At 45.5% G+C, this 25,008-nt stretch overlaps 1 protein-coding gene across 1 annotated transcript in view; it reads right to left on the reverse strand.

The window, feature by feature from the left end:
* The window catches only part of hhipl1 (HHIP-like 1), a 68,617-nt gene extending 63,549 nt beyond the window's left edge, over nucleotides 1-5,068 (reverse strand). Inside the window, exon 1 of the mRNA XM_060828595.1 lies at nucleotides 4,458-5,068. Coding sequence (XP_060684578.1) covers nucleotides 4,458-4,736 — 279 coding nt within the window. The 5' untranslated portion in view covers nucleotides 4,737-5,068. The remainder of the gene's footprint in view (nucleotides 1-4,457) is intronic.
* Nucleotides 5,069-25,008: the final 19,940 nt, after the last annotated feature.

The following is a 25,008-nucleotide window of genomic DNA, read 5'->3' on the forward strand; positions in this document are numbered from 1 at the left end:
AATCATCAGGTGAACAATCTGCAGGTGAACAATCTGCAGGTGAACAATCAGCAGGTGAACAATCAGCAGGTGAACAATCAGCAGGTAAACAATCAGCAGGTGAGCAATCATCAGGTGAACAATCAGCAGGTGAACAATAAGCAGGTGAACAATAAGCAGGTGAACAATCTGCAGGTAAACATTCAGCGCCAGTTCTTTGCTGCTGACTCCAAAATCTGTGCCAATCAATTATTGACTAAATCTGTTTTGGATATTATTAAGTACACCTCTGTATATTCGGCATAGAGGGCTTTACACACAGTGTGTCATGTGTGGGGTTGTATACAGAGGGAATTACACACAATGTGATGTGTATATCCACATCGTGAGCACCTACACAGTTATAGATGTGCAATTGTAAATAAGTTTTGTATGTTGAAATGTAAGCACTTCCTTGTGGACTGGCACATTCCAAGGTCAGGGATTACATGCTGAGGGACACAGTAAACCTTGGAGCGGCTGCTGCTATGATGCAGTGGGGAAAGGCTAAAATCTAAGGTCTTTCTGCCAAACTACAATGGGGGTCTGTTATGTTGCTAGATACCCTTGTTGCCTTAGCGAGAATGTAATTCCTTTCCTTTCTAGTTCAGAAAATGTCTTTTTTTTTATTGCCACTAAATTGAAACTCTCCAGACTGAACTTCTGTTTAATTGTAGATAATTTATGAATAAGGTATATTTTTTTATCTAGAAGAAAATGCAAGGCAAAGTACTGGCATAGACAGAGGTTTGGCTGTCTGGCAGAAGGCAGAGAGTGGGGATAAAGGGATCCTTTTCACAATGTCAAGTGGTAATTAGTGCAGTTCTGCAGAGTTACAACCACAACTCATCACATTACACAGTAATGATCAGGACAAAGGAACTGAGGACTTTGTTGCTAAGTTTGCAGGTAACACAAAGATAGGTAGAGGGACAGGCAATGTTGAGGAAGTGGGGAGACTGCAGAAGGACTTGGTCAAGCTAGGAGAGTGGGCAAAGAAATGCCAGGTGGAATAAAATGTGTGAAAGCGTGAGGTTATTCACTTTGATATGAAGAATACAGGTAAAGGCTATTTTCTAAATGGGGAAAGGCTTCAAAAGTCTAAAACACAAAGGGACTTCGGGGTCCAGGTTTAGGATTCTCTTAAGGTTAACATGCAGGTTCAGTTCATTTAGGAAGGTAAATGCAATGTTGGGATTAATTTCAAGAGATCTAGAATACAAGAGCAGGGCGGCACGGTGGCACAGTGGTTAGCACTGCTGCCTCACAGTGCCTGTAGACCCGGGTTCAATTCCTGACTGTGTGGAGTTTGCACGTTCTCCCCGTGTCTGCGTGGGTTTCCTCCGGGTGCTCCGGTTTCCTCCCACAGTCACAAAGATGTGCGGGTCAGGTGAATTGGCCAAGCTAAATTGCCCCTAGTGTTAGGTAAGGGGTAAATGTAGGGGTATGGGTGGGTTGCGCTTCGGCGGGTCGGTGTGGACTTGTTGGGCCGAAGGGCCTGTTTCCACACTGTAAGTCTAATCTAATCTTAACTCAGAGTCATAGGGTCCTACACACAGAGACAGGCCCTTTGGCCCAAACTGGTCCATGCTGACCAAAATGTCCATCCATACTAACCCCATTTCCTTGCACATGGTCCATATCCTTCTAAACCTTTCCTATCCATGTATTTGTCCAAATGCCTTTTAAATGTTGTTAATGTACCCACCACAACGACGTCCACTGGCAGCTCATTCCATATGTGTATCATCCTCTGTGCAAAAAAAGTTGCCCCTCGGTTCCCTTTTATTCTTTCCCCTCTAACCTTAAACTGATATCCTCTCGTCCTCGATTCCCCAACCCTGGGAAAAAGACTGAGCGCATTAACCCTATCCATGCCTCTCATGATCTTATACACCTCTATGGGGAACACCCCCTCAGTCTTCTACGCTCTAAAGAAAAATGTCCTAGCTTGTCCAACCTCTCCCTATAACTCAGTCCCTTGAGTCCTGGCAAAATCCTTGTAAGTTTCTTTTGCACTCTTTCCAGTTTAATAACATCCTTCCTACAGTAAGGTGAAAAACTAAACACAATATTCCAATTGTGGCCTCATCAATGAATCTTTATAACGTTCTGGTTAGTACACATTTGGAATATTTTGAGCAGTTTTGGACCCAGTATTTAAGAAAGGATATGCTGGTGTTGGAGGGAGTCCACAGGGGTTTACAAGAATAATCCCAGGAATGTAGGGCTTATCATACATGGAGCGGTTGAGGACTCTGGGTCTGTACTTGATGGAATTTGTCAAGATGAGGGAAAGATCTGACTGAAGCTTACAGAATACTGTGAGGCCTAGATAGAGTGGACGTGGAGAAAGTGAGGATTGCAGACGCTGGAGATCAGAGTTGAGAGTGGAAAAGCACAGCAGGTCAGGCAGCATCTGAGGAGCAGAAGAATCGATGTTTCAGGCATAAGCCCTTCATCAGTGGATTTAGAGAAGATGTTTCCACAAGCAGGAGAGACTAGGACCCGAAGGCATAGCCTCAGAGTGAAAGGCTGACCCTTTAGAGTTGAGACAAGGAGGAATCTCTTCAGCCGGAGGGTGGGGAATATTTGGCAATCATTGGTGCAGGGCGAGGTGGGGGGCCAAATCACTGAGTGACTTTAAGACTGAGATTGATATGTTCCTGATTGGGAAGGGATCAAGGGTTACCAGGAGAAAGCAGGAGAATGGAGCTGAGAAACACATCAGCCATGATCGAATAGTGGAGCAGATTTGATGCGCAGAATGGCCTAATTGTGCTCCAAGATGTTACGATCTATAGTCAACATAAACTGCAGGCTGCCCTGAAGGAGTTTCCCCTGAAGAGCAGGTAGGAGTTTAGCTAAACATCAACATTGAAATGATGAGGGTTAATTGTCAGGAAAATGAATGTGTTGTAACCATGCAATTACAGATGGAGAAGGTCATTGACAATCTTAATTTAACCACCCGGTGAGAGCTCCCCTACAATTGTCAATTTTCAGCATGCAATTAACACTAAACCTTTTTGCCTCCACCAGTCCATCCATTATTAAATTGATTGTGCTATTTCTCACTGTCACACTGTGAAGTGAATCATGGAAATCCACCCTTACATGACGCTTCCCAATCTGAGTGGGAATCACGAGTTAGATATAAAAGAACTGCAGATATCAGAAATCAGAAACAAAATACTAGATATGACTAGTCATGACAGCACGTGCTGTTTAATATTTAATTATTCAGTCAACAAACCATATTCCACCTCAATGGGAGCAGCCACCATTGTACTGATTAGAGATTGTAAACCACTTTATCAGTCTTGTTTTGTGGAGTTCAGATTTGCAGGGACTTGTTTTACAACTGTGGAATTCTCTCTGATATTGATTTTTAAGATTTTACAACAAACCTTGTCCAGAATTGCAAAAGTTGTTTGTTCTAGACTTGAAAACAAAATGACTTATTCAGATTGCTAAAACTCTTCAAAAGGTAGTTCCTTTCTCATTCTTTGGAGTCCTGGAGATGTACAGCATGGAAACAGACCCTTTGATCCATGCTGACCAGATATCTGATATCCGAAATTAATCTAGTCCCATTTGCCAGCACTTGGCCCATATCCCTCTAAACCCTTCCTATTCATATACCCATCCAGATGCCTTTTAAATGCTGTCATTTTACTAGCCTCCGCTACTTCCTCTGGCAGCTCATTCCATACACGTACCACCCTCTGTGTGTAAAGGTTACCCCTGTAGGTCCTTTTTAAGATTTCCCCTCTCACCTTAAACCTATGCCCTCTAGTTTGGACTCCCCTACCCCTGGGAAAAAACCTTATCTATTTACCCTATCCATGCCCCTCGTGATTTTGCAAACCTCTATAAGATCACCCCCTCAGCCTCCAACACTCCAGGGAAAATAGCCACAGCCTATTCACCCTCTCTCTAGAGCTCAATTCCCTGATCAATAAAGGCAAGCATGCTATGAACTTTCTTGACCATGCCATCTACTTGAGTGGCCACCTTCAGGGAGCTATGGACAATGAATGTTAAAGGTTATCATAAAGGATACAAGAGTAGACCACTGAGAACCATAAGCAGAGTTGGTTCGGTTGCACAAATGGGAAATCCTGCTGAGCAAATTGACAAGAATTCTTTGAGAAGGTCAACAGCAGGACTGGATTTTCAAAGATGAGACATCGCTGGATCAGGAGATAGTATGAAGACAGAGGGTATGGCTGAGTGGGTCTTACTGCTGGATTGGAGAGGGGCAGCGCAATCTTGAGTGAGGTTTGGATTGTGGAGGGAGGAAGGTGGGAGAGTGCCCATAAAAACACTAGAAAAGAGAAACCTGGAGATGCAGCAGGAGTTAGCAGACAGTAGTGATGTCTCAGCGCAAGGTGAAAACCATTATGGATTAGTAACATCCAGTTGAAGTCACTTACCGCACACAGCATATCCTGGATGTAGGCAGCACATGTGGCGTACAGAGAGTAGTCAAAACTATCCACGATGCTGTAGAAGCGGTTCATGATTTCCTGGTCTTTGGTGGAATCACAGCAACCGAACTGACTGTACATGGTACAGAATGACAGGCCGTTCTGTGGCCGGAATGGGGGTTTAAAATCCAGGCACTGGGGGTGGCATTTCACCAGCAGCACAGGATACATCAGGGCAATAAAGAGGGCAAAGAGTTGGTCATGCCTATGTTGACTGTAGGCCATGCTTGACTCTGATTCCAGGCTGTGACACACTGCCACTCTCACAGACTGAAGACAGCTGACTGCAGCAGTGCAGAGAAAGGCTGCCCTGTGAAAATCTGAACTCTGTACTTTGCTCTGGTCATCGCTACCTCAGCCTCTCCCAGCACCTGCTGATATTGTCAGCTCGGATAATCTTTAAACTTTTGTTTTTCTCTGCTATCTGCGCTGCACGAAGTAAACACGACTCTTGCGACGACGGGAAAAATGTGCTCACTCCCAACATTTAAAATATAACTATCCCTAATTGCAGACCTCCGACAGAGCCCTCAGCAATGTGGACCCGCCTCCTTCCTGCTTCTGCAATGTCAGCAGACAATCCTCAGCTTGTTTACTTTGGAAATGACTCTCGATTCTCTCTGCAGACTCCTACAGGGCCTCAAGTTATTTGGATCAGACAAGTGTCTGGCTGCAAGGAGCTTTTTTTAATTTCAAAAATATACTTTATTCGTAAATATTCATAAAATAATTTGATACACTGTACATTTGGTGATGCCCTACATATGTCCACATTAACATACACAGTTTAGAATTTTCCTTTTTACATACAGGTCTGTGCATTTCTCGCTCCTACGCCCATAAATTGAGCTGAGGCATCAGCAGAGCCCAAATGACTGCATGGGCCCCCTGATCTTCTTTAGACAGGCAGATGTTACACGGTGGTCTTTCCCCACCGCGCCTTGGCAGCAGCTGCCCCAAGCTTCAACGCGTCCCTCAACACGTAGTCCTGGACCTTGGAATGTGCCAGTCTGCAACACTCAGTCGGGGTCAACTCCTTTAGCTGGAAGATCAACAGGTTTCAGACCACTCAGTCTTAACTTGAGCTGTGCACACACTAGGCCACAGAGGGAGTAGGTTATCCAGCCAGTGTTGCACAGGCAGCCACACTCCTTAGGATTGGACTGACTGCCCAAGTCAGTGATCAGGGAGGAGGAGGTCTGACTGAGAGTAATCCTGAGGGGAAGGGGACTGAAGAGGTGGAAGTTGGGGGGGGCAAACCTTGCTCCTTCCAGTTTCAGGGTTCAGCCAGCTTGAACAGCTGGAGGAGTAAATTCTCTGTGGCTCTGGGATACAGGAAGCTATTGATTTGCATGTGGGAGTAATTGGAATATTGTGATAATGGGAATAACAGGGACGAGGAGATAGGCAGACAGCTCACTGCAGCAAAGAGTGAGAATCCACAACGATTGTGGGGCCTTCTCTCAGTGGGAGGCTTCATGACATCTCCAGTGGGCAGGAGAGGAACTTACAGTGTGACGGGGTGAGGTGTGAGGGGGGATCATAGTTCATGTAGTCACCAACAGCACAGAGAGGAGTTTCGGTTTGTGTGTTACGAGCAGCGAAGTTTAAAAGCAAAAGCAGAAACAGTAGCAAAAGACTTTAGAGTGGGGAAGGGTTACCAAACTTGGATCAGGTCCTGGGCTGGATCATGAGCTGAAATATCAGGTTAACCAACTCAAAGCGGTGGTGGCCAGTGGGGAGCTCCAGCTGTGCTACAGACCCAGCTCCCTGTCCACCACACGCCTTTACTCCCAGGCTACCACACCCTGCTCTCTCACGTCACTCCCCATCTTCCCCACTCCCTCACTGTTCACATTGAGGTCCCCCTTTCCCTCCCACTGAGTGACCACTTCTCCCTCCCACTGAGTGACCCCTTCTCCCTCCCACTGAGTGACCCCTTCTCCCTCACACTGAATGACACCCTCTCCCTCACACTGAGGGCCCCCCTCTCCCTCACAGAGTGACCCCCTCTCCCTCCCACTGAGTGACCCCCCCTCACATTGTGTCCCTTCTACCGTCCACTGAGTGACCCCCCCTCTCCTTCACATTGTGTCCTTTCTACCGCCCACTGAGTGTCCCCCTCTCTCTCACACTGAGGGCCCTCCCCCCCTCACACTGAGTGTCCCCTCTACCTCCTGCTGAGGGTTTCCCTCTCCCTCATACTGAGTGACCCCTCTCCCTCCCACTGAGTGACCCCTCTCCCTCCCACTGAGTGACCCCCTCTTCCTCCCACTGAGTGTCCCCTCTCCCTCCCAGCGAGTGACCCCCTCTCCCTCCCACTGAGTGACCCCCTCTCCTTCCCACTGAGTGTCCCCTCTCCCTCCCACTGAGTGACCCCCTCTCCTTCCCACTGAGTGTCCCCTCTCCCTCCCACTGAGTGACCCCCTCTCCCTCCCACTGAGTGACCCCCTCTCCTTCCCACTGAGTGTCCCCTCTCCCTCCCACTGAGAGTCCCCTCTCCCTCCCACTGAGTGTCCCCTCTCCCTCCCACTGAGTGACCCCCTCTCCCTCCCACTGAGTGACCCCCTCTCCTTCCCACTGAGTGTCCCCTCTCCCTCCCACTGAGTGTCCCCTCTCCCTCCCACTGAGTGACCCCCTCTCCCTCCCACTGAGTGTCCCCTCTCCCTCCCACTGAGTGACCCCTCTCCCTCCCACTGAGTGTCCCCTCTCCCTCCCACTGAGTGACCCCCTCTCCCTCCCACTGAGTGTCCCCTCTCCCTCCCACTGAGTGACCCCCTCTCCTTCCCACTGAGTGTCCCCTCTCCCTCCCACTGAGTGACCCCCTCTCCTTCCCACTGAGTGTCCCCTCTCCCTCCCACTGAGTGACCCCCTCTCCTTCCCACTGAGTGTCCCCTCTCCCTCCCACTGAGTGACCCCCTCTCCCTCCCACTGAAGATCCCTTTACCTTACAGTTCACATTGTGAATCTTCACACCACTAAAGACGATGAGAGTGGGATGATGTGTGGGATGCACGGGAAGAAGGTGATTAAATTTGACCGATGAATGAGCAGCAGAAGGTGAGACGTGTACACATTAGGAAGGGACTGACCCGAACATTGCTGGAGTCAATGAGCTGGTGAGTTGTGTAACTCCAGTAATGGAGAGGGCTTGAAGCTAACGAGGTGGGTCATGTGACAGAAGACAGAGTGAATCAAAGACAAACAAGAAGGTTAATGCTGCACGGTAGGAATCTGGCTAACGGTCATACTCATGTAGACTAAAGGCATGGCACTGAAAAAGCACAGCCTGTCAGGCAGCGTCTGAGGAGCAGGAAAGTCAACGTTTTGGGAATAAACCCTTCATAAGGAATGTGGGGTGGAGGAGTGTGGAGAAGAGGTCCCAAAAGGACTGAGAGATAAATGGGAGCAGGGGATGGGACTGGAGCAAGGTAGCTGAGAATGCGAGAGGTAGATGAAGGTGGAGGGTGATGGTGATAGGTCAGAGTGGATGGTGGAGCAGATAGGTGGGAAGGACGAACACCACCTCTTCCACCTTGGGATTCTCCAAGCACATGGGATCAACGTTGATTTCACCAGATTCCACACACCCCCTCCCCCCACCTTATACCAGATCCAACCCTCCAAAGTCAGGTGAATTGGCCATTCTAAATTGTCCATAGTGTTAGGTGCATGAGTCAGAGGGAAATGGGTTTGGGTGGGTTACTCTTTGAAGGGTCGCTGTGGACTTGTTGGGCTGAAGGGCCTGTTTCCACACTGTAGGGAATCTAATCTAACCATTCAAACTTGGCACTGCCCTCTTGAACTGTCCTACCTGTCCATCTTCCTTCCCATCTATCCGCTTCACCCTCCACTCTGACCTTTCACCTTCACCCCCACCTCTATCTACCTATCGCATCCCCAGCTACCTTCCCCCCCACCCCCCCAGACCCACCCCCTTCCCAATAATTTCTCAGCCCTCTTGGGAACCACGCCACCCCTCATTCCTGATGAAGAGCGTGTGCCCGAAACGTCGATTCTCCTGCTCCTTGGAGGCTGCCTGACCGGTTGTGCTTTTCCAGCACCACACTCTCGACGGCATTTACTCTGGCTGGGTATGCGTGGGCTGAGAAGTGCATTTTGATTCCTGGTGTTAATATCTTTAATGACTGAACACCATAGTGATCAAATTGCAAAATAAAAATCAAGGCAGCTTTCTCTTTGGAATCTGACTGTATCCATCAGCTGGGATTATAACATTGAAGATGCTTGCAAATGTATCCGCCCCATCCTTTGCACCTCCATCATTGAGACAAGGGATACATATGCAAACCTTTTGTGCTCTGTGTTATCTATCAGGATCATAGCTGCATATGGCAGGACTGCAGAGCTTAGATTGGATCTGTTGGTCGTGGAATCGCTTAGCTCTGTCAATCACTTGTTGCTGATACTGTTTGGCATGCAGGTAGTCCTGTTTGGTGGCTTCTCCAGGTTGGGACCTCATCTTCAGGTATGCCTGGTGTTGCTCCTGACATGCCCTCCTCCACTCTCCATTGTACCAGGGTTGATCCCTTGGCTTGATGGTAATGCTGGAATGAGGGATGCCTCAGGCCATGTGGGTTGACTATGACTGAGCTGAGAGTAAAAAGTGAGGTCTGCAGATGCTGGAGATCAGAGCTGAAAATGTGTTGCTGGTTAAAGGGCAGCAGGTCAGGCAGCATCTAAGGAACAGGAAATTTGACGTTTCGGGCTAAAGCCCTTCATCAGGAATGAGGAAAGTATGTCCAGTAGGCTAAGATAAAAGTTAGGGAGGAGGGACTTTGGGGAGGGGCGATGGAGATGTGATAGGTGGAAGGAGGTCAAGGTGAGGGTGATAGGCCAGAGTGGGGTGGGGGCGGAGAGGTCAGGAAGAAAATTGCAGGTTAGGAAGAGCTTCTGTCCAGAGGAGATGACTGGGGGGTGCAGTGAGAGAGAGACTCACTGAAATCCTTGTAAAGGGAGGAAGAGAGCTTCTTCAAGGAAGGCATCCTTGCAAGAGGATTCGCAGTAGGTTAAAATCTTCGAGTAAAAAGTGAGGTCTGCAGATGCTGGAGATCACAGCTGAAAATGTGTTGCTGGTTAAAGGGCAGCAGGTCAGGCAGCATCCAAGGAACAGGAAATTTGACGTTTCGGGCTAAAGCCCTTCATCAGGAATGAGGAAAGTGTGTCCAGCAGGCTAAGATAAAAATTAGGGAGGAGGGACTTTGGGGAGGGGCGATGGAGATGTGATAGGTGGGAGGAGGTCATGGTGAGGGTGATAGGCCAGAGTGGAGTGGGGGCGGAGAGGTCAGGAAGAAGATTGCTACTAGTGCTAAATTGCTACTGCTACTAGTGTCCAGCATCTCATCAGGTGGGAGACGTCAATGCCCATCACCAGAGTGGTTCAGTAGCACCATCACAGATCAACGTGGCTGAATCCTGAATGTCAGAGCTGCTAATCTGGGTGTGTAACTGATGGTGAGGGAACAAACAAGAGGGAAAAAAAACCTCTTCAATCATCCTCTCAGAACTACCTGCAGCAGATGCCTCTGCCTCTGACAATAGTAAAAGAGGAAGCCCAGCCTTGAATTGCTAGATGTGTTTAAATGCTTCATTCAGCACAGGGATAGTCTCACGCAACAGTGTAGAGGGAATCTGCCAAATGTGACAGAGACAGGTTCAACTGAGGAATTCAAAGGGGCATTGCATGATCATTGCGCTAGGAATGATTTGCTAGAACATGGGGAAAAGGCAGGGGATTGATGCTAGGTAATAGTGATTGTTTAAAGAGATGGTTCAGACATGATGGGCTGAATAGCCTCTTTCTGTACTGGGGCTGAAAATGTGTTGCTGGAAAAGCGCAGCAGGTCAGGCAGCATCCAAGGAGCAGGAAATTCGACATTTCGGGCATAAGCCCTTCTTCAGGAATGAAACGTTCTTATGCCCGAAACGTCAATTCTCCTGCTCCTTGGATGCTGCCTGACCTGCTGCGCTTTTCCAGCAAGACCTTTTCAGCTCTGATCTCCAGCATCTGCAGTCCTCACTATCTCCTCTTTCTGCACTGGAACAACTTTGTGATTTCTTAACTGCAACTTTGGGATTTCAGTCCAAAGATGTACAGATTGGGCTGACTGGCTGTGCTAAATTGCCCATAGTGTTCAGGGATGTGTAGATTGGCTGCATTAGCCATGGGAAATGTAGAGTTTTGGGGACAGTGTTAGGGAATGGGTCCTGGTGCAGTGCTTTGCAGAGGGTCGGCGTGGGCGTGTTGGGCCGAATGGTCTGCTTCCACACTGTATGGAATCTATAGATTCTATTGTAATGTGACGATGAGACTGGGACTGCACAAGGACTGTGTGGTGAACACTTTTTCTATTGTCAGAGGCAGAGGTATCTGCTACAGGTAGTTCTGTGAGGATGATGTGAAGAGGTTCTTCCCTCTTGTTTATTCCCTCACCATCAGTTACATCTGACATTCAGGATTCAGCTACCTTGGTCTGTGATGGTGCTACTGAATCACATTGGGTGATGGGCATTGACTTTCTCCACCCAGAGTCCACCCGGTGCCCTTGTCACCTTCAGTACTTCTTCCAAGTGTTGTTCAACGCAGAGAAGCACAGCATCATCAGCTGAGGGAGGTCAGTACGTGGTAATCAGTTGGTGCTTTCCTCACCGGGGTACGACCTGATGGTAGAAGGCTTCATGGGATCCAACGTCAATGTTGAGAACTCTTGGAGAAAATTCCTCCAGGAAGTGTATCACTTTATCACCACCTCTGGTGCCTTCTCTCTGACAGAACAGTGGGCAGGGAGAGAGATGTCAGGAAAGGTATGTTTCTGTCAGAATGACTATGTCAGATGACAGCTGAAAATGTGTTGCTGGAAAAGCACAGGCAGGTCAGGAGAATCGACGTTTCGGGCATAAGCCCTTCTTCAGGAATCTTCCTATGTCAGGTGATAGCAGATGACGTTGATGAGGAGATCAATGCGGATGTGTGTGCCATCGTCATTGAGTGAGGGCACTTAGGAGACAACCGCATTACTGTATATATTCGTGTGTAAGGCGAAATTTAAAGACTGTATTTTAAATCTGAAATTAGGGGGTTCGACGTATACACCAGGTATTATTTTTGAGGGGATGAATAGATAAAATGATAAATTTTCTTTCCCGGCAGCTCCTGGTCCCTGATTCTGGTATGTTCATTGTAATATGTTTGGGCCATGGTAAACTGCGGGTATACTGGCATACCATTACAGTAATTCCGAAAACCTGGAGCAGAGTGTGATAGCTGGGGGAACTGGAAGACATGGAACAAAGTGGTATGGCCAGCAAACCGTAATACCTGGAACGGAGTGCAGCAGGCAGGCACACTGACTCATAAATGTTGATCTGTAACTGATAAGAACTAGGGTCGACTTATACATGAGATAGGTAGAAAATGCAATATTTTTGGCCAAAGTAAGGGGTCGACTTATATGTGAGGTCAACCTACACAGGATGTGGAAAATGGGACACGTACAAGCTGGATGAGCTGTTCCCCAGCAGTCTGCCACCAATATCCTCAGACTTATACAATAGGAGAAGGTTAAATAGAGTGGCAGCAGATAGGATGCAGAGTGGGGGAAAAGAGTGCAGGAAACTAAAATGGAAATGAAAGGTGGAAAAGTACAGAGCAAAATTGGAAGGTAGAGGAAATAAGGGCTAGCAGTAAAAACATTTGAGTTACGTGAAAATACATAAAAAAAACCTCAAAAGGTCATGTAAAAAGATTATACCTAAATGTAAGAAGCAGGTCATAGAGTCATAGAGATGTACAGCATGGAAACAGACCCTTCGGTCCAACCCGTCCATGCCGACCAGATATCCCAACCCAATCTATTACCACCTGCCAGCACCCGGCCCATATCCCTCCAAACCCTTCCTATTCATATACCCATCCAAATGCCTCCTAAATGTTGCAATTGTACCAACCTCCACCACTTCCTCTAGCAGCTCATTCCACACACACACCACCCTCTGCGTGAAAAAGGTGCCCCTCGGGTTGCTTTTATATCATTCCCCTCTCACCTTAAAACTATGGCCTCTAGTTTTGGACTCCCCCACTCCAGGCAAAAAAGACTTTGTCTATTTACCCTATTTATGTGCCTCATGGTTTTATAAACCTCTGTAAGGTGACCCCTCAGCCTCCGACGCTCCAGGGAATACAGCCCCAGCCTGTTCAGCCTCTCCCTATAGGTCAAACCCTCCAACCCTGGCAACATCCTCGTAAATCTTTTCTGAACCCTTTCAAGTTTCATAACATCTTTCCGATTGGAAGGAGACCAGAATTGCATGCAATATTCCAACAGTAGCCTAACCAATGTCCTGTACAGCCACAACATGACCTCCCAACTCCTGGACTCAATACTCTGACTAATAAAGGAAAGCATACCAAGCACCTTCTTCACGATCCTATCCACTGGCTATTCCACTTTCAAGGAGCTATGAACCTGCACTCCAAGGTCTCTTTGTTCAGCAACATTCCCTAGGACCTTACCATTAAGTGTATAAGTCCTGGTAAGATTTGCTTTCCCAAAATGCAGCACCTCACATTTATCTAAATTAAACGCCATCTGCTACTTCTCAGCCCATTGGCCCATCTGATCAAGATCCTGTTGTAATCATTGTCCACTACACCTCCAATTTTGGTGTCATCTGCAAACTTACTAACTGTACCTTTATGGCTCACATCCAAAACATTTATATAAATGATGAAAAATAGTCGACCCAGCACCGATCCTTGTGGCACTCCAGAGGGTTCCCCCACTGACAGCTCAGTCACCTGCCCTGCCTTATTTCCCAAGATAAGGTGATCATCCCTTTTGTATTTCTCAGTTCCACCCAAATAACTTCCCTGGATGTTTTTTTGGGAGTATTTTCCCTCAACACATGCTATCCCTTATCAAAAACAACACTCCCCCTCCTCTCTTGCCTCCCTTTCTTTTCTCCCTGTAGCATTTGTATCCTGGAACATTAAGCTGCCAGTCCTGTCCATCCCATGTTTTTGTAATTGCTATGATATCCCAGTCCAATGTTCCTAACCATACCCTGAGTTCATCTACCTTACCTGCTAAGCCTCTTGCATTGAAATAAATGCAGTTTAATTTGTCAGTCCTACCTTGTTCTCTGCTTTGTCTCTGCCTGCCCTGACTGTTTAACTCACTTCTGTTCTCAACTGTACCAGGCTTGGATTGATCTCTTTCTTCACTATCTCCCTGGGTCCCACACCCCCACCTTACTAGTTTAAATCCTCCCGAGCAGCTCTAGCAAATCTCCCTGCCAGTATATTAGTCCCCTTCCAATATAGGTGCAATCTGTCCTTCCTGTACAGGTCACTTCTACCCCAAAAGAGATCCAGGTGATGAGGAAACATCTCTTTACCCAGAATTCTCTGCCTCAGAGAGCAGTTGAAGCCAAAACATTGAATATTTTCAGGAAGGAGTTAGAGATTGTTCTTAGGGTTAAAGGGACCAAAGGGCTTGGGGGAGAAATCAAGAACAGTGGTCCAAGTAGGATGATCAGCCAGAGTCATACAGCATAGAAACAGACCCTTTGATCCAACCAGCCCATGCTGACCAGACTCCCCATATCCTGCCAAACCTTTCCTATTCCTGTTCTAATCCAAATGTAGTTTGAATCTAGTAACTGTATTTGCATCCACCATTTCCTCAGGGAGGTCATTCAACACACGAACCACTCTCTGTGTAAAATGGTTACCACTCATGTCATTGATTTGTAGAGATGTATAGCACAGAAACAGACTGTTGGTCCAACTTGTCCATGCCTACCAGATATTCAAAATTAATCTAGTCCCATTTGCCAGCACTCGGTCCATATCCCTCTGAAGCCCGTTCTTATTCATACATTACAGATTGGAAGTAGTCACTTGCACTGAAGAGCAGATTGTTATTGGTCTGGTATCAAGGATTGTTTAAGGCCCAAGCATTACCCCATGGTAGTGTTTCCCTCCTTCCCTCCTCTTCTAACCAAAAAAAAGAGGCAAGGTCAAGAGAGATGCTGCGAAATTTGTTGGTAGCAGAGTAAATTGAATGATCCAGGGCTGAGCAGGAGAGAACAGACAGCAGCCTGGGAAGGTAAGTGATTATAAACACGTACCTCATGAATTTTGGGTCTGCACATTGTGATGGGAGCTGAGCGGAGAGCAGTTTGCGAAGGTGAAAGAGATTGAGGAGAAAATGAAAAGTAGTCACAGGAGAGCTGTGATTTGATTGGCTAATAAGAGGTCTGCTAAATTTGAACCTGTGTTAAATTGAATCTTGTTAATTTGTTGGTTACAACTTGCATAAGCAGAGATGAAAAAAAGTTGAAAATTAAAAATGCCAAATTCAAAACAAATGAAATAAAGTAAGGGTGAAGGGTCAGGTGATGTGTTGTTTCTGTGGGATAGGGGAGCTGGTGGACCCCATTATGGTTCTCAGTGACCATGGCTGTAATAGGTGTTGGTTACTGGAAGAACTCCGGCTCAGAGTTGATGAGCTGGAGTCTGAGCTTCAGACATTGCAACACATCAGGGAGGGGCAGAGTTACCTGGACGCTGTGTTTCAGGAGGCAGTCACACCCCTTAGACTAATTAACTTGAATTTGGCCAGTGGTCAGGAATAGCAGGGTATGGTTGTGAGTGAGGTAGGTGGAGGGATCCAGGAGGTTGAGTTGCAGGACCTCAACCCCTGTCCATGTCCAACAGGTTCCAGAGTTTGGCTCCCTATGGACAGGAATAGGGACTGCAGGGAAGATGAGCTGACTGACCACAGTACTGTGGTGCAGGGAGCCATTCCACGGTGGGGGGGAGTAGAGAAGAGAAGTGTTGGTGGAACTGGGGATAGTAGAGTTAGGGGCACAGGCACTGTTTTCTGTCAGAGTCCAGAAGGTTGTATTGCCTGCCTCAGGATACCTCATCTGGGCTGCAGAGGAACTTGGACTGGGAGGGTAAAGATCCAGTCCTCATGGTCCACATAGGTGCCAATGATATAGATAAAACTAGGGCAGAGGCTTTGCTAAGGGAGCATGAATAGCGAGGAGCTAAATTAAAAAGCAGAACCAAAAAGGGAATAATCTCTGGATGACTACCTGAGCCATGAGCTAATTGGCACAGGGTCAGTAAGGTTTAGCAGGTAAATGCATGGCTCAGAGATTGGTGTTGGAGAAATGGGTTTGAATTCATGGGACGTTGGCACCAGTACTGGGGAAGAAGGGATCAGTTCCGATGTGACGGTATTCATTTGAACCGTGTTGGGACCAGAGTCCCAACATAACCAGGGCTGTAGGCTGGGCTTTAAACTAAATTGGGGTTGGGTTGTTTGGCGCGATGGGTGATAGTATTGAAGTCTTATGTGCACTTTTGGGCCCCATATCTCAGGAAGAATGTTCTGGGCCTGGAGTATGTTCAGAGGAGGTTCACGCGAATGGCCCCAGGAATGAAAAGCTTAACATATGAGGAACATTTAAGGACTCTGGGACCATACTCAGATTAGAAGAATGAGGGGATATCGTGGGCAAACAGGATTAAGGAGAATCCCAAGGCTTTTTATACATCGATAAAACACAAGAGTGTGGACAGGGACAGGGTTGGCCCACTCAACGACAAAGAGGGAATGTGTGTGTGGACCCAGGAGAGGTAGGTGAGGGTTAAACAAATACTTTGTGTCAATATTCACCAAAGAGAAGGAATTGGTAGAGGATAGTCTCGGGGAATGTAGTGTTGAATTTCTAACCCAAGTTGCTATTACAAAGGAAGAGGTGTTGTGTGTCTTATAAAGTATTAAGGTTGATAGGTCCCCTGGTCATGATGGGATGGATCCAAGAATATTGAGGAAGGCAAGAGTACAAATTGCTGAAGCATTGACAGACATCTTTGTCTCCTCCAATCTTCACCCGAGGACTGCCATTATCCCTATCAATGTGCATCCTAAAGCCCACAGTATCATGGTCACTGATCCCAAAAAGCTCCCCCACTGGAACTTCACTCACCTGGCCTGCCTCGTTTCCCAAAACCAGGTCCAGCGTAACCCTTTCCCTGGTTAGGGTATTTACATACGGCTTATGCTCGAAACGTCGAATTCTCTATTCCTGAGATGCTGCCTGACCTGCTGTGCTTTGACCAGCAACACATTTGCAGCTATTTACATACTGTGTCAAGACACACTCCCAAATGGTCCTTACAAATTCTTACCCATCCAAGCACCGAGCACATAGTAAGTCCCAATCAATATGTGGGAAGTTAAAATCACACACCACGAAAACTATGGTTAACAAAAGAAATTAAGAATAGTATTAGATCCAAACAGTAGTCATATCAAGTTGCTCAAAAAAGTAACAACCCTAACCATGGCCTCAATCCTAACATGAAAGCTAACATGAACCCACACCCTAACCCAAACACTCACGCTAACCTCAACCATAACCCTAACCCTAACCCTAACCCAAACACTAACCTCAGCCATAACCCTAATCCTAAACCTAACTCTAATCCAAGCCCAAACTCGAGCCCTAAACCTAAAGATAACCCTAACCCAAGCCCAACCCTAATCCTAACCCTAATACTATCCCTAATCCTAATCCTAACCCTAACCCTATCCCTATCCCTAACCCTAACCCTAACTCTAACCCTAACCCTAGCCCTAACCCTAGCCCTAACCCTAACCCTAGCCCTAATCCTAGCCTTAAACTTAACTCTAACCATAACCCTAACCCTATCCCTAAACCTAACCCTAACCCTAACACTAAACCTAACCCTAACCCTAACCTGAGCCCTAGCTCGAGCCCTAAACCTACCCCTAAACCTAACCAAGAATTCTGCAAAAGAAAACTGAGAGATTGATTAAGAAGTGAAAGACAGGACACAAAAGTAAATTTGCAAGGAAAATAGTGACAACACTATGGCTTTAAGAGGTGTATTTTTTTTTAATGATGAGTAGTTGAGACAGAGGCACTGAGCTGTCTATTCTATGCAAATCTAGTAAACAGAATGTGAGGCCTTGGGGTTTGTTTTAATTTGGAACAATAGAAGCATCCTGAATGGGTGATGTCATGCTCCTACAGAATCAGGTTTAGTTTAGTTTTCAGCAGTAGCTGGAGTCTTGAAGCTGGGTGTGGAAGCTCTTCTGCTTCTCTGTCCCAGCTAAAACCTGGACTTCTCTTCCTGTTGCTAGAAAAACAATCTATTTCACTTGATTGTACCTTTGCCAAGGGTGTGTTTTTGGGATGTTACTATATTGGAACAGTTATTGTTTCATAGCTAAATCATCTATTATTCTGTTAAGTTTTCCAATAGTGTTATTATTCCAATTCATATTTCTTTGTTTGTATTTTAGCTATTGTGTAAGAATAAAGTGTGTTTTGCTTCAAGCCTGGTAGTCTGACCAAATGAATTGCATCAGAACACAACACTTACTTGCCTTTAAAAGTAAGGAAAAGTTAGGGTCGAGGCTATCTTCCTAATATATTTTAACAGGGATTGGTCAGGTCTATAACAAAATGGAAGCAGATGGGAAGAACATCTGTGCTGTATGTAAACAAACAAAATAATCAATGAGGGGCCCTGCCATCTGAAATGGGCTAATTGACAAAGTGGCAGAACACCTAATTTTTTTTTACTTACTTCATAGAATTCCTACAGTGTTAAAACAAACCAATCAGGCCATCAAGTCCAAACCGACCCTCCAAAGTGTACCCCATCCTATCCTATAAGCCTGCATTTCCCTTGGCTAATCCAGCTAACTTGCACATCCCTGGACACTAAGGGCAATTTAGCATGACCAATCCACCCTGAATTGCACATCTTTGGGAGCAAGCCAGAGCATCCAGAAGAAACCCACAGGGACACGGGGAGAATGTGCGAACTCCACACGGACAGTTGCCTGAGGCTGGGATCGAACCCAGGTCCCGAGTGCTGTGAGGCAGCAGTGCTAACCACTGAGCCATCGTAGCGCCCCAGGCTTCTCAGAGAAAGACACGAGGAAGTTTCCCGACATGCTTGGGCAGGAAGGATCTTTTAGGAAACACTAATTGAAGGAAATTTTATCTAAAAAAAGTAGTGTTGGAGAAATTAACTGAACTGAAAGCTGATAGATCTTCTGGGCTTATTAATCTCCATCCCTGGGCACTAATGGAAGTGGCCATGGAAATAATGGATTGGTTGATTGTCAGCTTTTAACATTCTGTCGAGTCTGGAGGGAGAAAACTGGGAATTACAGATCTGTTAGCTGACCATAAAGAGTGAGGAAAATGCTGGAAAACTGGGAATTACAGGTCTGTTAGCTGACCATCAGGAGTAGGGAAAATGCTGGAGTGGTAATATACATTTAAAACTTATTAAACAAAGTTAACATGGATTAATGAATGGGAAATTATGCTTTACAAACCAGTGGAGTTTTTTGAGGATATAACTAATAGAATAGATGAGGGAAGATCAATTGACGTGGTGTATTTGTACCTGCAGAAAGCTTTTGATAAAGTCCCATTTAAGAGGCTTATCGAGGTTCATAAAATAATGAAGGTTACAGATAAAGTTAATGGCAGTTGTCTTTTCCCGAGGGTGGGGGATTTCAAGATTAGGGGGCCCATTTTTAAAGTGAGAGGAGAGAGATTTTAAAAAGACATAAGGAGCAAATTTTTTTTACACAGAGGATGGTTCGTGTGTGGAATGAACTTCCAGAGGAAGTGATGGATGCAGACACATTTGCAACATTTAAAAGACATTTAGGTAGTGCCCATGAATTGGAAAGGTTTGGAGGGATATGGGCCAGGAGCAGGAAGGTGGGACTAGTTTAGTTTGGGATTATGTTCAGCATAGACTGGTTGGACTGAAGGGTATGGTTCTGTGCTGTATGGCTCTACCTTCAACTCCACTCTCAAGGAGCAATGAACATGCACTCCAAGGTCTTTATGTTCAGCAACATTTCCTCAGACCTTGCCATTAAGTGTATAAGTCCTGCTAAGATTTGCTTTCCCAAAATGTAGCACCTCGCATTTATCTGAATTAAACACCATCTGCCACTTCTCAGCCCTTTGGCCCATCTGGTCAAGATCCTGTTGTAATCTGAGGTAACCCTCTTCGCTGTCCACTACTCCTCCAATTTTGGTGTCATCTGCAAACTTACTAACTGTACCTCTTATGCTCACATCCAAATCATTTATATAAATGATGAAAAGTAGAGGACCCAGTACTGATCCTTGTGACACTCCACTGGTCACAGGCCTCCAGTCTGACAAACAACCCTCCACCACCACCCTCTGCCTTCTACCTTTGAGCCAGTTCTGTATCCAAATGGCTAGTTTTCCCTATATTCCATGAGATCTAACCTTGCTAATCAGTCTCCCATGGGGAACCTTGTTGGATCTAGGACATTGGTTAGGCCACTGTTGGAATATGGTGTGCAATTCTGGTCTCCTTCCTTTTGGAAAGGTGTTGTGAAACTTGAAAGGGTTCAAAAAAGATTTACAAAGATGTTGCCAGGGTTGGAGGATTTGAGCTATAGGGAATAAGTTAGGGCTGTTTTTCCTGGAGCATCAGAGGCTAAGGGGTGACCTTATAGAGGTTTACAAAATTATGAGGGGCATGGATAGGGTAAGTAGACAAGGTCTTTTCCCTGGGGTGGGGGAGTCGAAAACTAGAGGGCAAAGATTTAGGGTGAGAGGGGACAGATATAAAAGTGATCTAAGGGACAACTTTTTCACAGAAAGGGTGGTGTGTGTATGGAATGAGCTGCCAGAGGAAGTGGTAGAGGCTGGTACAGTTGCAACATTTAAAAGGCATCTAAATGGGCATATGAATAGGAAGGGTTTAGAGGGATATGGGCCAAGTGCTGGCAGGTGGGACTAGATTGGGTTCGGATATCTGGTTGGCATGGACAGGTTGGACCGAAGGGTCTTTTTCCGTGTTTTATATCTCTGTGACTCTATGACTCCATAAGTGGTTATTCTGTAAAGTCAAAGAATACAGGATTGCTGGAAATACACTGGCATGGATTGAGAATTGGTTAGCAGAGAGGGAATAAACAGTAAGAGCAAATGAGTCACCTTTCAAGTAGAAACCAGGTGCAAGTGGGGTAATGCAGGGATCAGTACTTGGGCCCCAATCATTCACATCAGGAATCACCGATTTGCCTGAAGGAATTAAATGAAATATTTCCAAGTTTGCTGACAACATAAAATGAGGGAGAACTGTGATTGATAAGGATGATGTAATAAAACTTCAGGGTGATTTAGACAAGTTAAGTAAGTGGATAATAATTGGCCGATACAGTGTAAATGTAAGGGACGTGTCATTGTTCACGCAGATAGGAAAGGCAGAGTTTTAAGGTGGAGATGAAATTACTTTCTTTTGCTCAGATAGTTATTATCGTGTGGGATGCTCATCAAAGAGCTGGAGACTGGGTCATTGAATGTATATGGCAGAGTGAGTCAGTGTGTGACTTCAATATGCACACAGGAGAAAGTGAGGGCTGCAGATGCTGGAGACCAGAGTTGAAAGACGTGGTGCTGGAAAAACACAGCAGGCCAGGCAGCATCCGAGGAGCAGGAGAATCGATGTTTCGGGCATAAACCCTTCTTTAGGAATTCTTGAAGAATGGCTTATGCCCGAAACGTCGATTCTCCTGCTCCCCGGATGCTGCTTAGCCTGCTGTGTTTTTCCAGCACCACATTCTTCAGTATGCACATAGACAGGGTAAACTAATCGAACGTTAAAGCTGTGGAGGAGGAGTTTCTGGAATGTGTTAGGTGTGGGTTTTTTGATCTGCATATTGGAGAGCTGACTGGAGAGCAGGCTAATTTTGTTCTCATAAAATGTAATTAATAAGGAAGAATTAATAACGTCTTTTTTTCAAAAGGGCCACAATATGATAGAATTTACATAATTTTTGAAAATGAAGTACTCCAATCCAAAGCAAGAATGTTAATTTTGAATAAGGGAAATTATGAAGGTATGATTCACAAATTAGTTAAGAAAGATTGAGAAAATACATTAAAAAGGCATGACTGTACATAGGCAACAGATAGTCTTTAACAAAGGTTATTGCAGAACTTATAGCAATTATACATTATTCAAGGGGCGAAAACAGCCAACAAAAGTGACTTGTGATTAACTAAAGAAGTTAAGATTTGCACAAGATTATAGGATAAAGCTTACAAAATTGCTAGTAGATTGGGAAATCTAAGGATTGAGAGTTTTTAGAATACAACAAAGAGGGGACCAAAAATTGGGAAGGAACGGGAGAATAGAGTTTGAATGCAGTCTGACAAAAATACACATAGTAATGGATTGTAAAAGCTTCCTTCAGTACTTAAAAAGGAAATGTTTGGCTAAGCTGAATGCGCTGAAAATGTGTTGTTGGAAAAACGCAGCAGGTCAGGCAGCATCCAAGGAGCAGGAGAATCGGCGTTTCGGGCATGAGCCCTTCTTCAGGAATGAGGAGAGTGCGCCAAGCTGGCTAAGATAAAAGGTAGGCAGGAGGGACTTGGGGGAGGGCAGGTCCTTGGACTCCTCCATCGCCAGACCATAGCAACACGACGGCTGGAGGAAGAGCGCCTCATCTTCTGCCTAGGAACCCTCCAACCACAAGGGATGAACTCAGGTTGCTCCAGTTTCCTAATTTCCCCTCCCCCCACCTTGTCTAAGTCCCAACCCCCGAAATCAGCACCACCTTCCTAACCTGCAATCTTCTTCCTAATCTCTCTGCCCCCACCCCACTCCGGCCTATCACCCTCCCCTTAACCTCCTTCCACCTATTGTATTTCCAACACCCCTCCCCCAAGTCCCTCCTCCCTACCTTTTATCTTAGCCTGCTTGGCACACTCTCCTCACTCCTGAAGAAGGACTCATGCCCGAAACTTCGATTCTCCTGCTCTTTGGATGCTAACTGACCTGCTGCGCTTTTCCAGCAACACATTTTCAGCTCTGATCTCCAGCATCTGCAGTCCTCACTTTCTCCTAAGCCGAATGTGGGTCCATTATAGGTTATTTAAGGAGGATTTATAATGGGGGAATAGAGAAATGGCAGAGAAGTTTAATGATTACTTTATGTCCGTTTTCACTGATGAAGGTACAAGAAATCTCCTGGACCTAGTGCCTAGGGAGAAGAAAGTTGAAGGAAACTAGATGGCACAGGTGAGAAGAGGAAGAGTTAAAAGAGACCTGAGGGGCAACTTTTCATGCAGAGGGTGGTGGTGTATATGGAATGAGCTGCCAGAGGAAGTTGTAGAGGCTGGTACAATTACAGCATTTAAAAGGCATCTGAATGGGTAAATGAACAGGAAGGGTTTAGGGGAATATGTGCCAAGTGCTGGCAAATGGGACTAGATTAATTTAAGATATCTGGTCGGCATGGACAAGTTGGACCAAAGAGTCTGTTTCCGAGCTGTACATCTCTATGACTCTAAGAGTCTATGAGGTTGTACCAGAGAAATTAATGGACCTGGAAAATGTTACATCCCCAGGAGCTGATATTCTACATCCCAGAGTGTTGAAGGAAGTGACTACAGAGTTAATCAATGCATTCGTGATTATCTTTCAGTATCCTAAAGATTCTGGAATGATTCTTACAGATCCACTATTTAAGAAACAAGAGAGTGTGAAAATGGGTTAAATACTTATATCAGTTGTAGGGAAAATACTGGAATCTATTTTAAAAAATGTGATAAATAATATTGTGATAAATAAATCATTATTATTGGATAATAATGATCTGACTGGACATTTTCAGCATGGATTTGTGAATGGGAAATTGTATTTGAGGAATTTGGGGATTTTTTTAACTAACAAAATTGTTGATATATGTAATTTACTTGGATTTTCAGACTTTTAACAAAATCCCTCACAGGAAACTAATTAGAAATATAACAACACCTGGGATAATAGGGAAGTAATGTACTATATAGATGGATGATAGACGGAAAACAGAGAGTAAAAATAAATGAATCGTTCTCAAAGTGGCAGAATATAACTAGTGAATACCACAAGGATTCCATCTGTTCACTATATTTCCCAATAGTTTGGAGGAGAGGACAAAATACAGCATTCCCACATTTGCAGAGGACACAAAGCAAAGTGGAAACGTGTGTCATGAGGAAGCTGTAAAGTGGCTTCAGGAAGATTTTAGATTAGATTACTTACAGTGTGGAAACAGGTCCTTTGGCCCAACCAGTCCACATTGACCCTCTGAAGAGTAACCCACCCAGACCCATTCCCCTCTGACTAATACGCCTAACACTGTGGGCAATTTAGCATGGCCAATTCACCTGACCTGCACATCTTTGGACAGGGAGAACATGCAAACTCCACACAGCCAGTTGCCTGAGGCAGGAATTGAACCCAGGTCTTTGGCGGTGTGAGGCAGCAGTGCTAACCATTGTGCCACCATGCCACCCTAGACCAGCTTAGTGAACAAGAACATGGCTGAATGAGTATAATATGGGAAATGTGAAGATCAGATGTGCAGTGTACTTTTTAAATGGCAAAATAGTAGAAGGAGTGGATGTACAAAGGGACCCGAACAATTTAGTTGATAACTCACTGAAGACTAACATGCAGGTTCAGTTAACTATAAGGAAGGCTAATGGAATGTTAGCTTTTATCACAAGAGGATTTGAGTACAGGAGCAGTGAATAGTAAGAGTTCTACAGGAGCTTAGTTACAGCGTACCTTGAGTGCAGTGTGCAGTTTTGGTCTCCTTATCTCAGGAAACATATCGTTACCACAGCAGGAGTGCAGTCAGGTTTCGTTGGTTCCTGGTCCTGGTTGTCCAATAATTGGGTAACCTGGGCCTTAATTCTCTCACCATGTTTCACATTTTGCTACTGTCTCTACACTTCATTGGATGTTCTGCAGATGAGGAAGTGAGGACTGCAATGCTGGAGATCAGAGCTTAAAAATGTGTTGCTGGAAAAGCACAGCAGGTCAGGCAGCATCAAAGGAACAGGAGAAGAAGGGCTTCCTGAAGAAGGGCTTATGCCCGAAACTTGGATTCTCCTGTTCCTTTGATGCTGCCTGACCTGCTGCACTTTTCCAGCAACACATTTTTATGTTCTGCAGATGAGAAAGGCTCAAACTAAAAGGAAATCCTTCTTTATCCAGTATGACAGTGTCTGTAAATAAGGTGCAGATAGGGTCCAACCCACCCAAACGTTATACCATGAGGAGATGGTATGTAAAGTGGGCCAATTTGCCACTCTGATACATTCTCCTGGAAATGTATTCGGATTGTAGATGTACAATTTGAGTCCACAATAAGAAAGGAATGGCTTCATGAGGTGTTGTTAATTTGTGATTTTTAAAGAAAATGGTATAGTTGAAGCAATGTAGAGGTCTGACCGGTAGGTGGTGTTGTCTACCTTTCTATCCAGGAATGCTGAAGTACATCACGTGACCACAAGACAGAGGAGCAGAAGTAGACCATTCAGCCCATCAAGTCTGCTTCACTATCCCATTAGACTATGGCTGATA

Source organism: Hemiscyllium ocellatum, chromosome 8 (assembly GCF_020745735.1).
Source record: "Hemiscyllium ocellatum isolate sHemOce1 chromosome 8, sHemOce1.pat.X.cur, whole genome shotgun sequence".
In the NCBI taxonomy this organism is placed as follows: Eukaryota; Metazoa; Chordata; class Chondrichthyes; order Orectolobiformes; family Hemiscylliidae; genus Hemiscyllium; species Hemiscyllium ocellatum.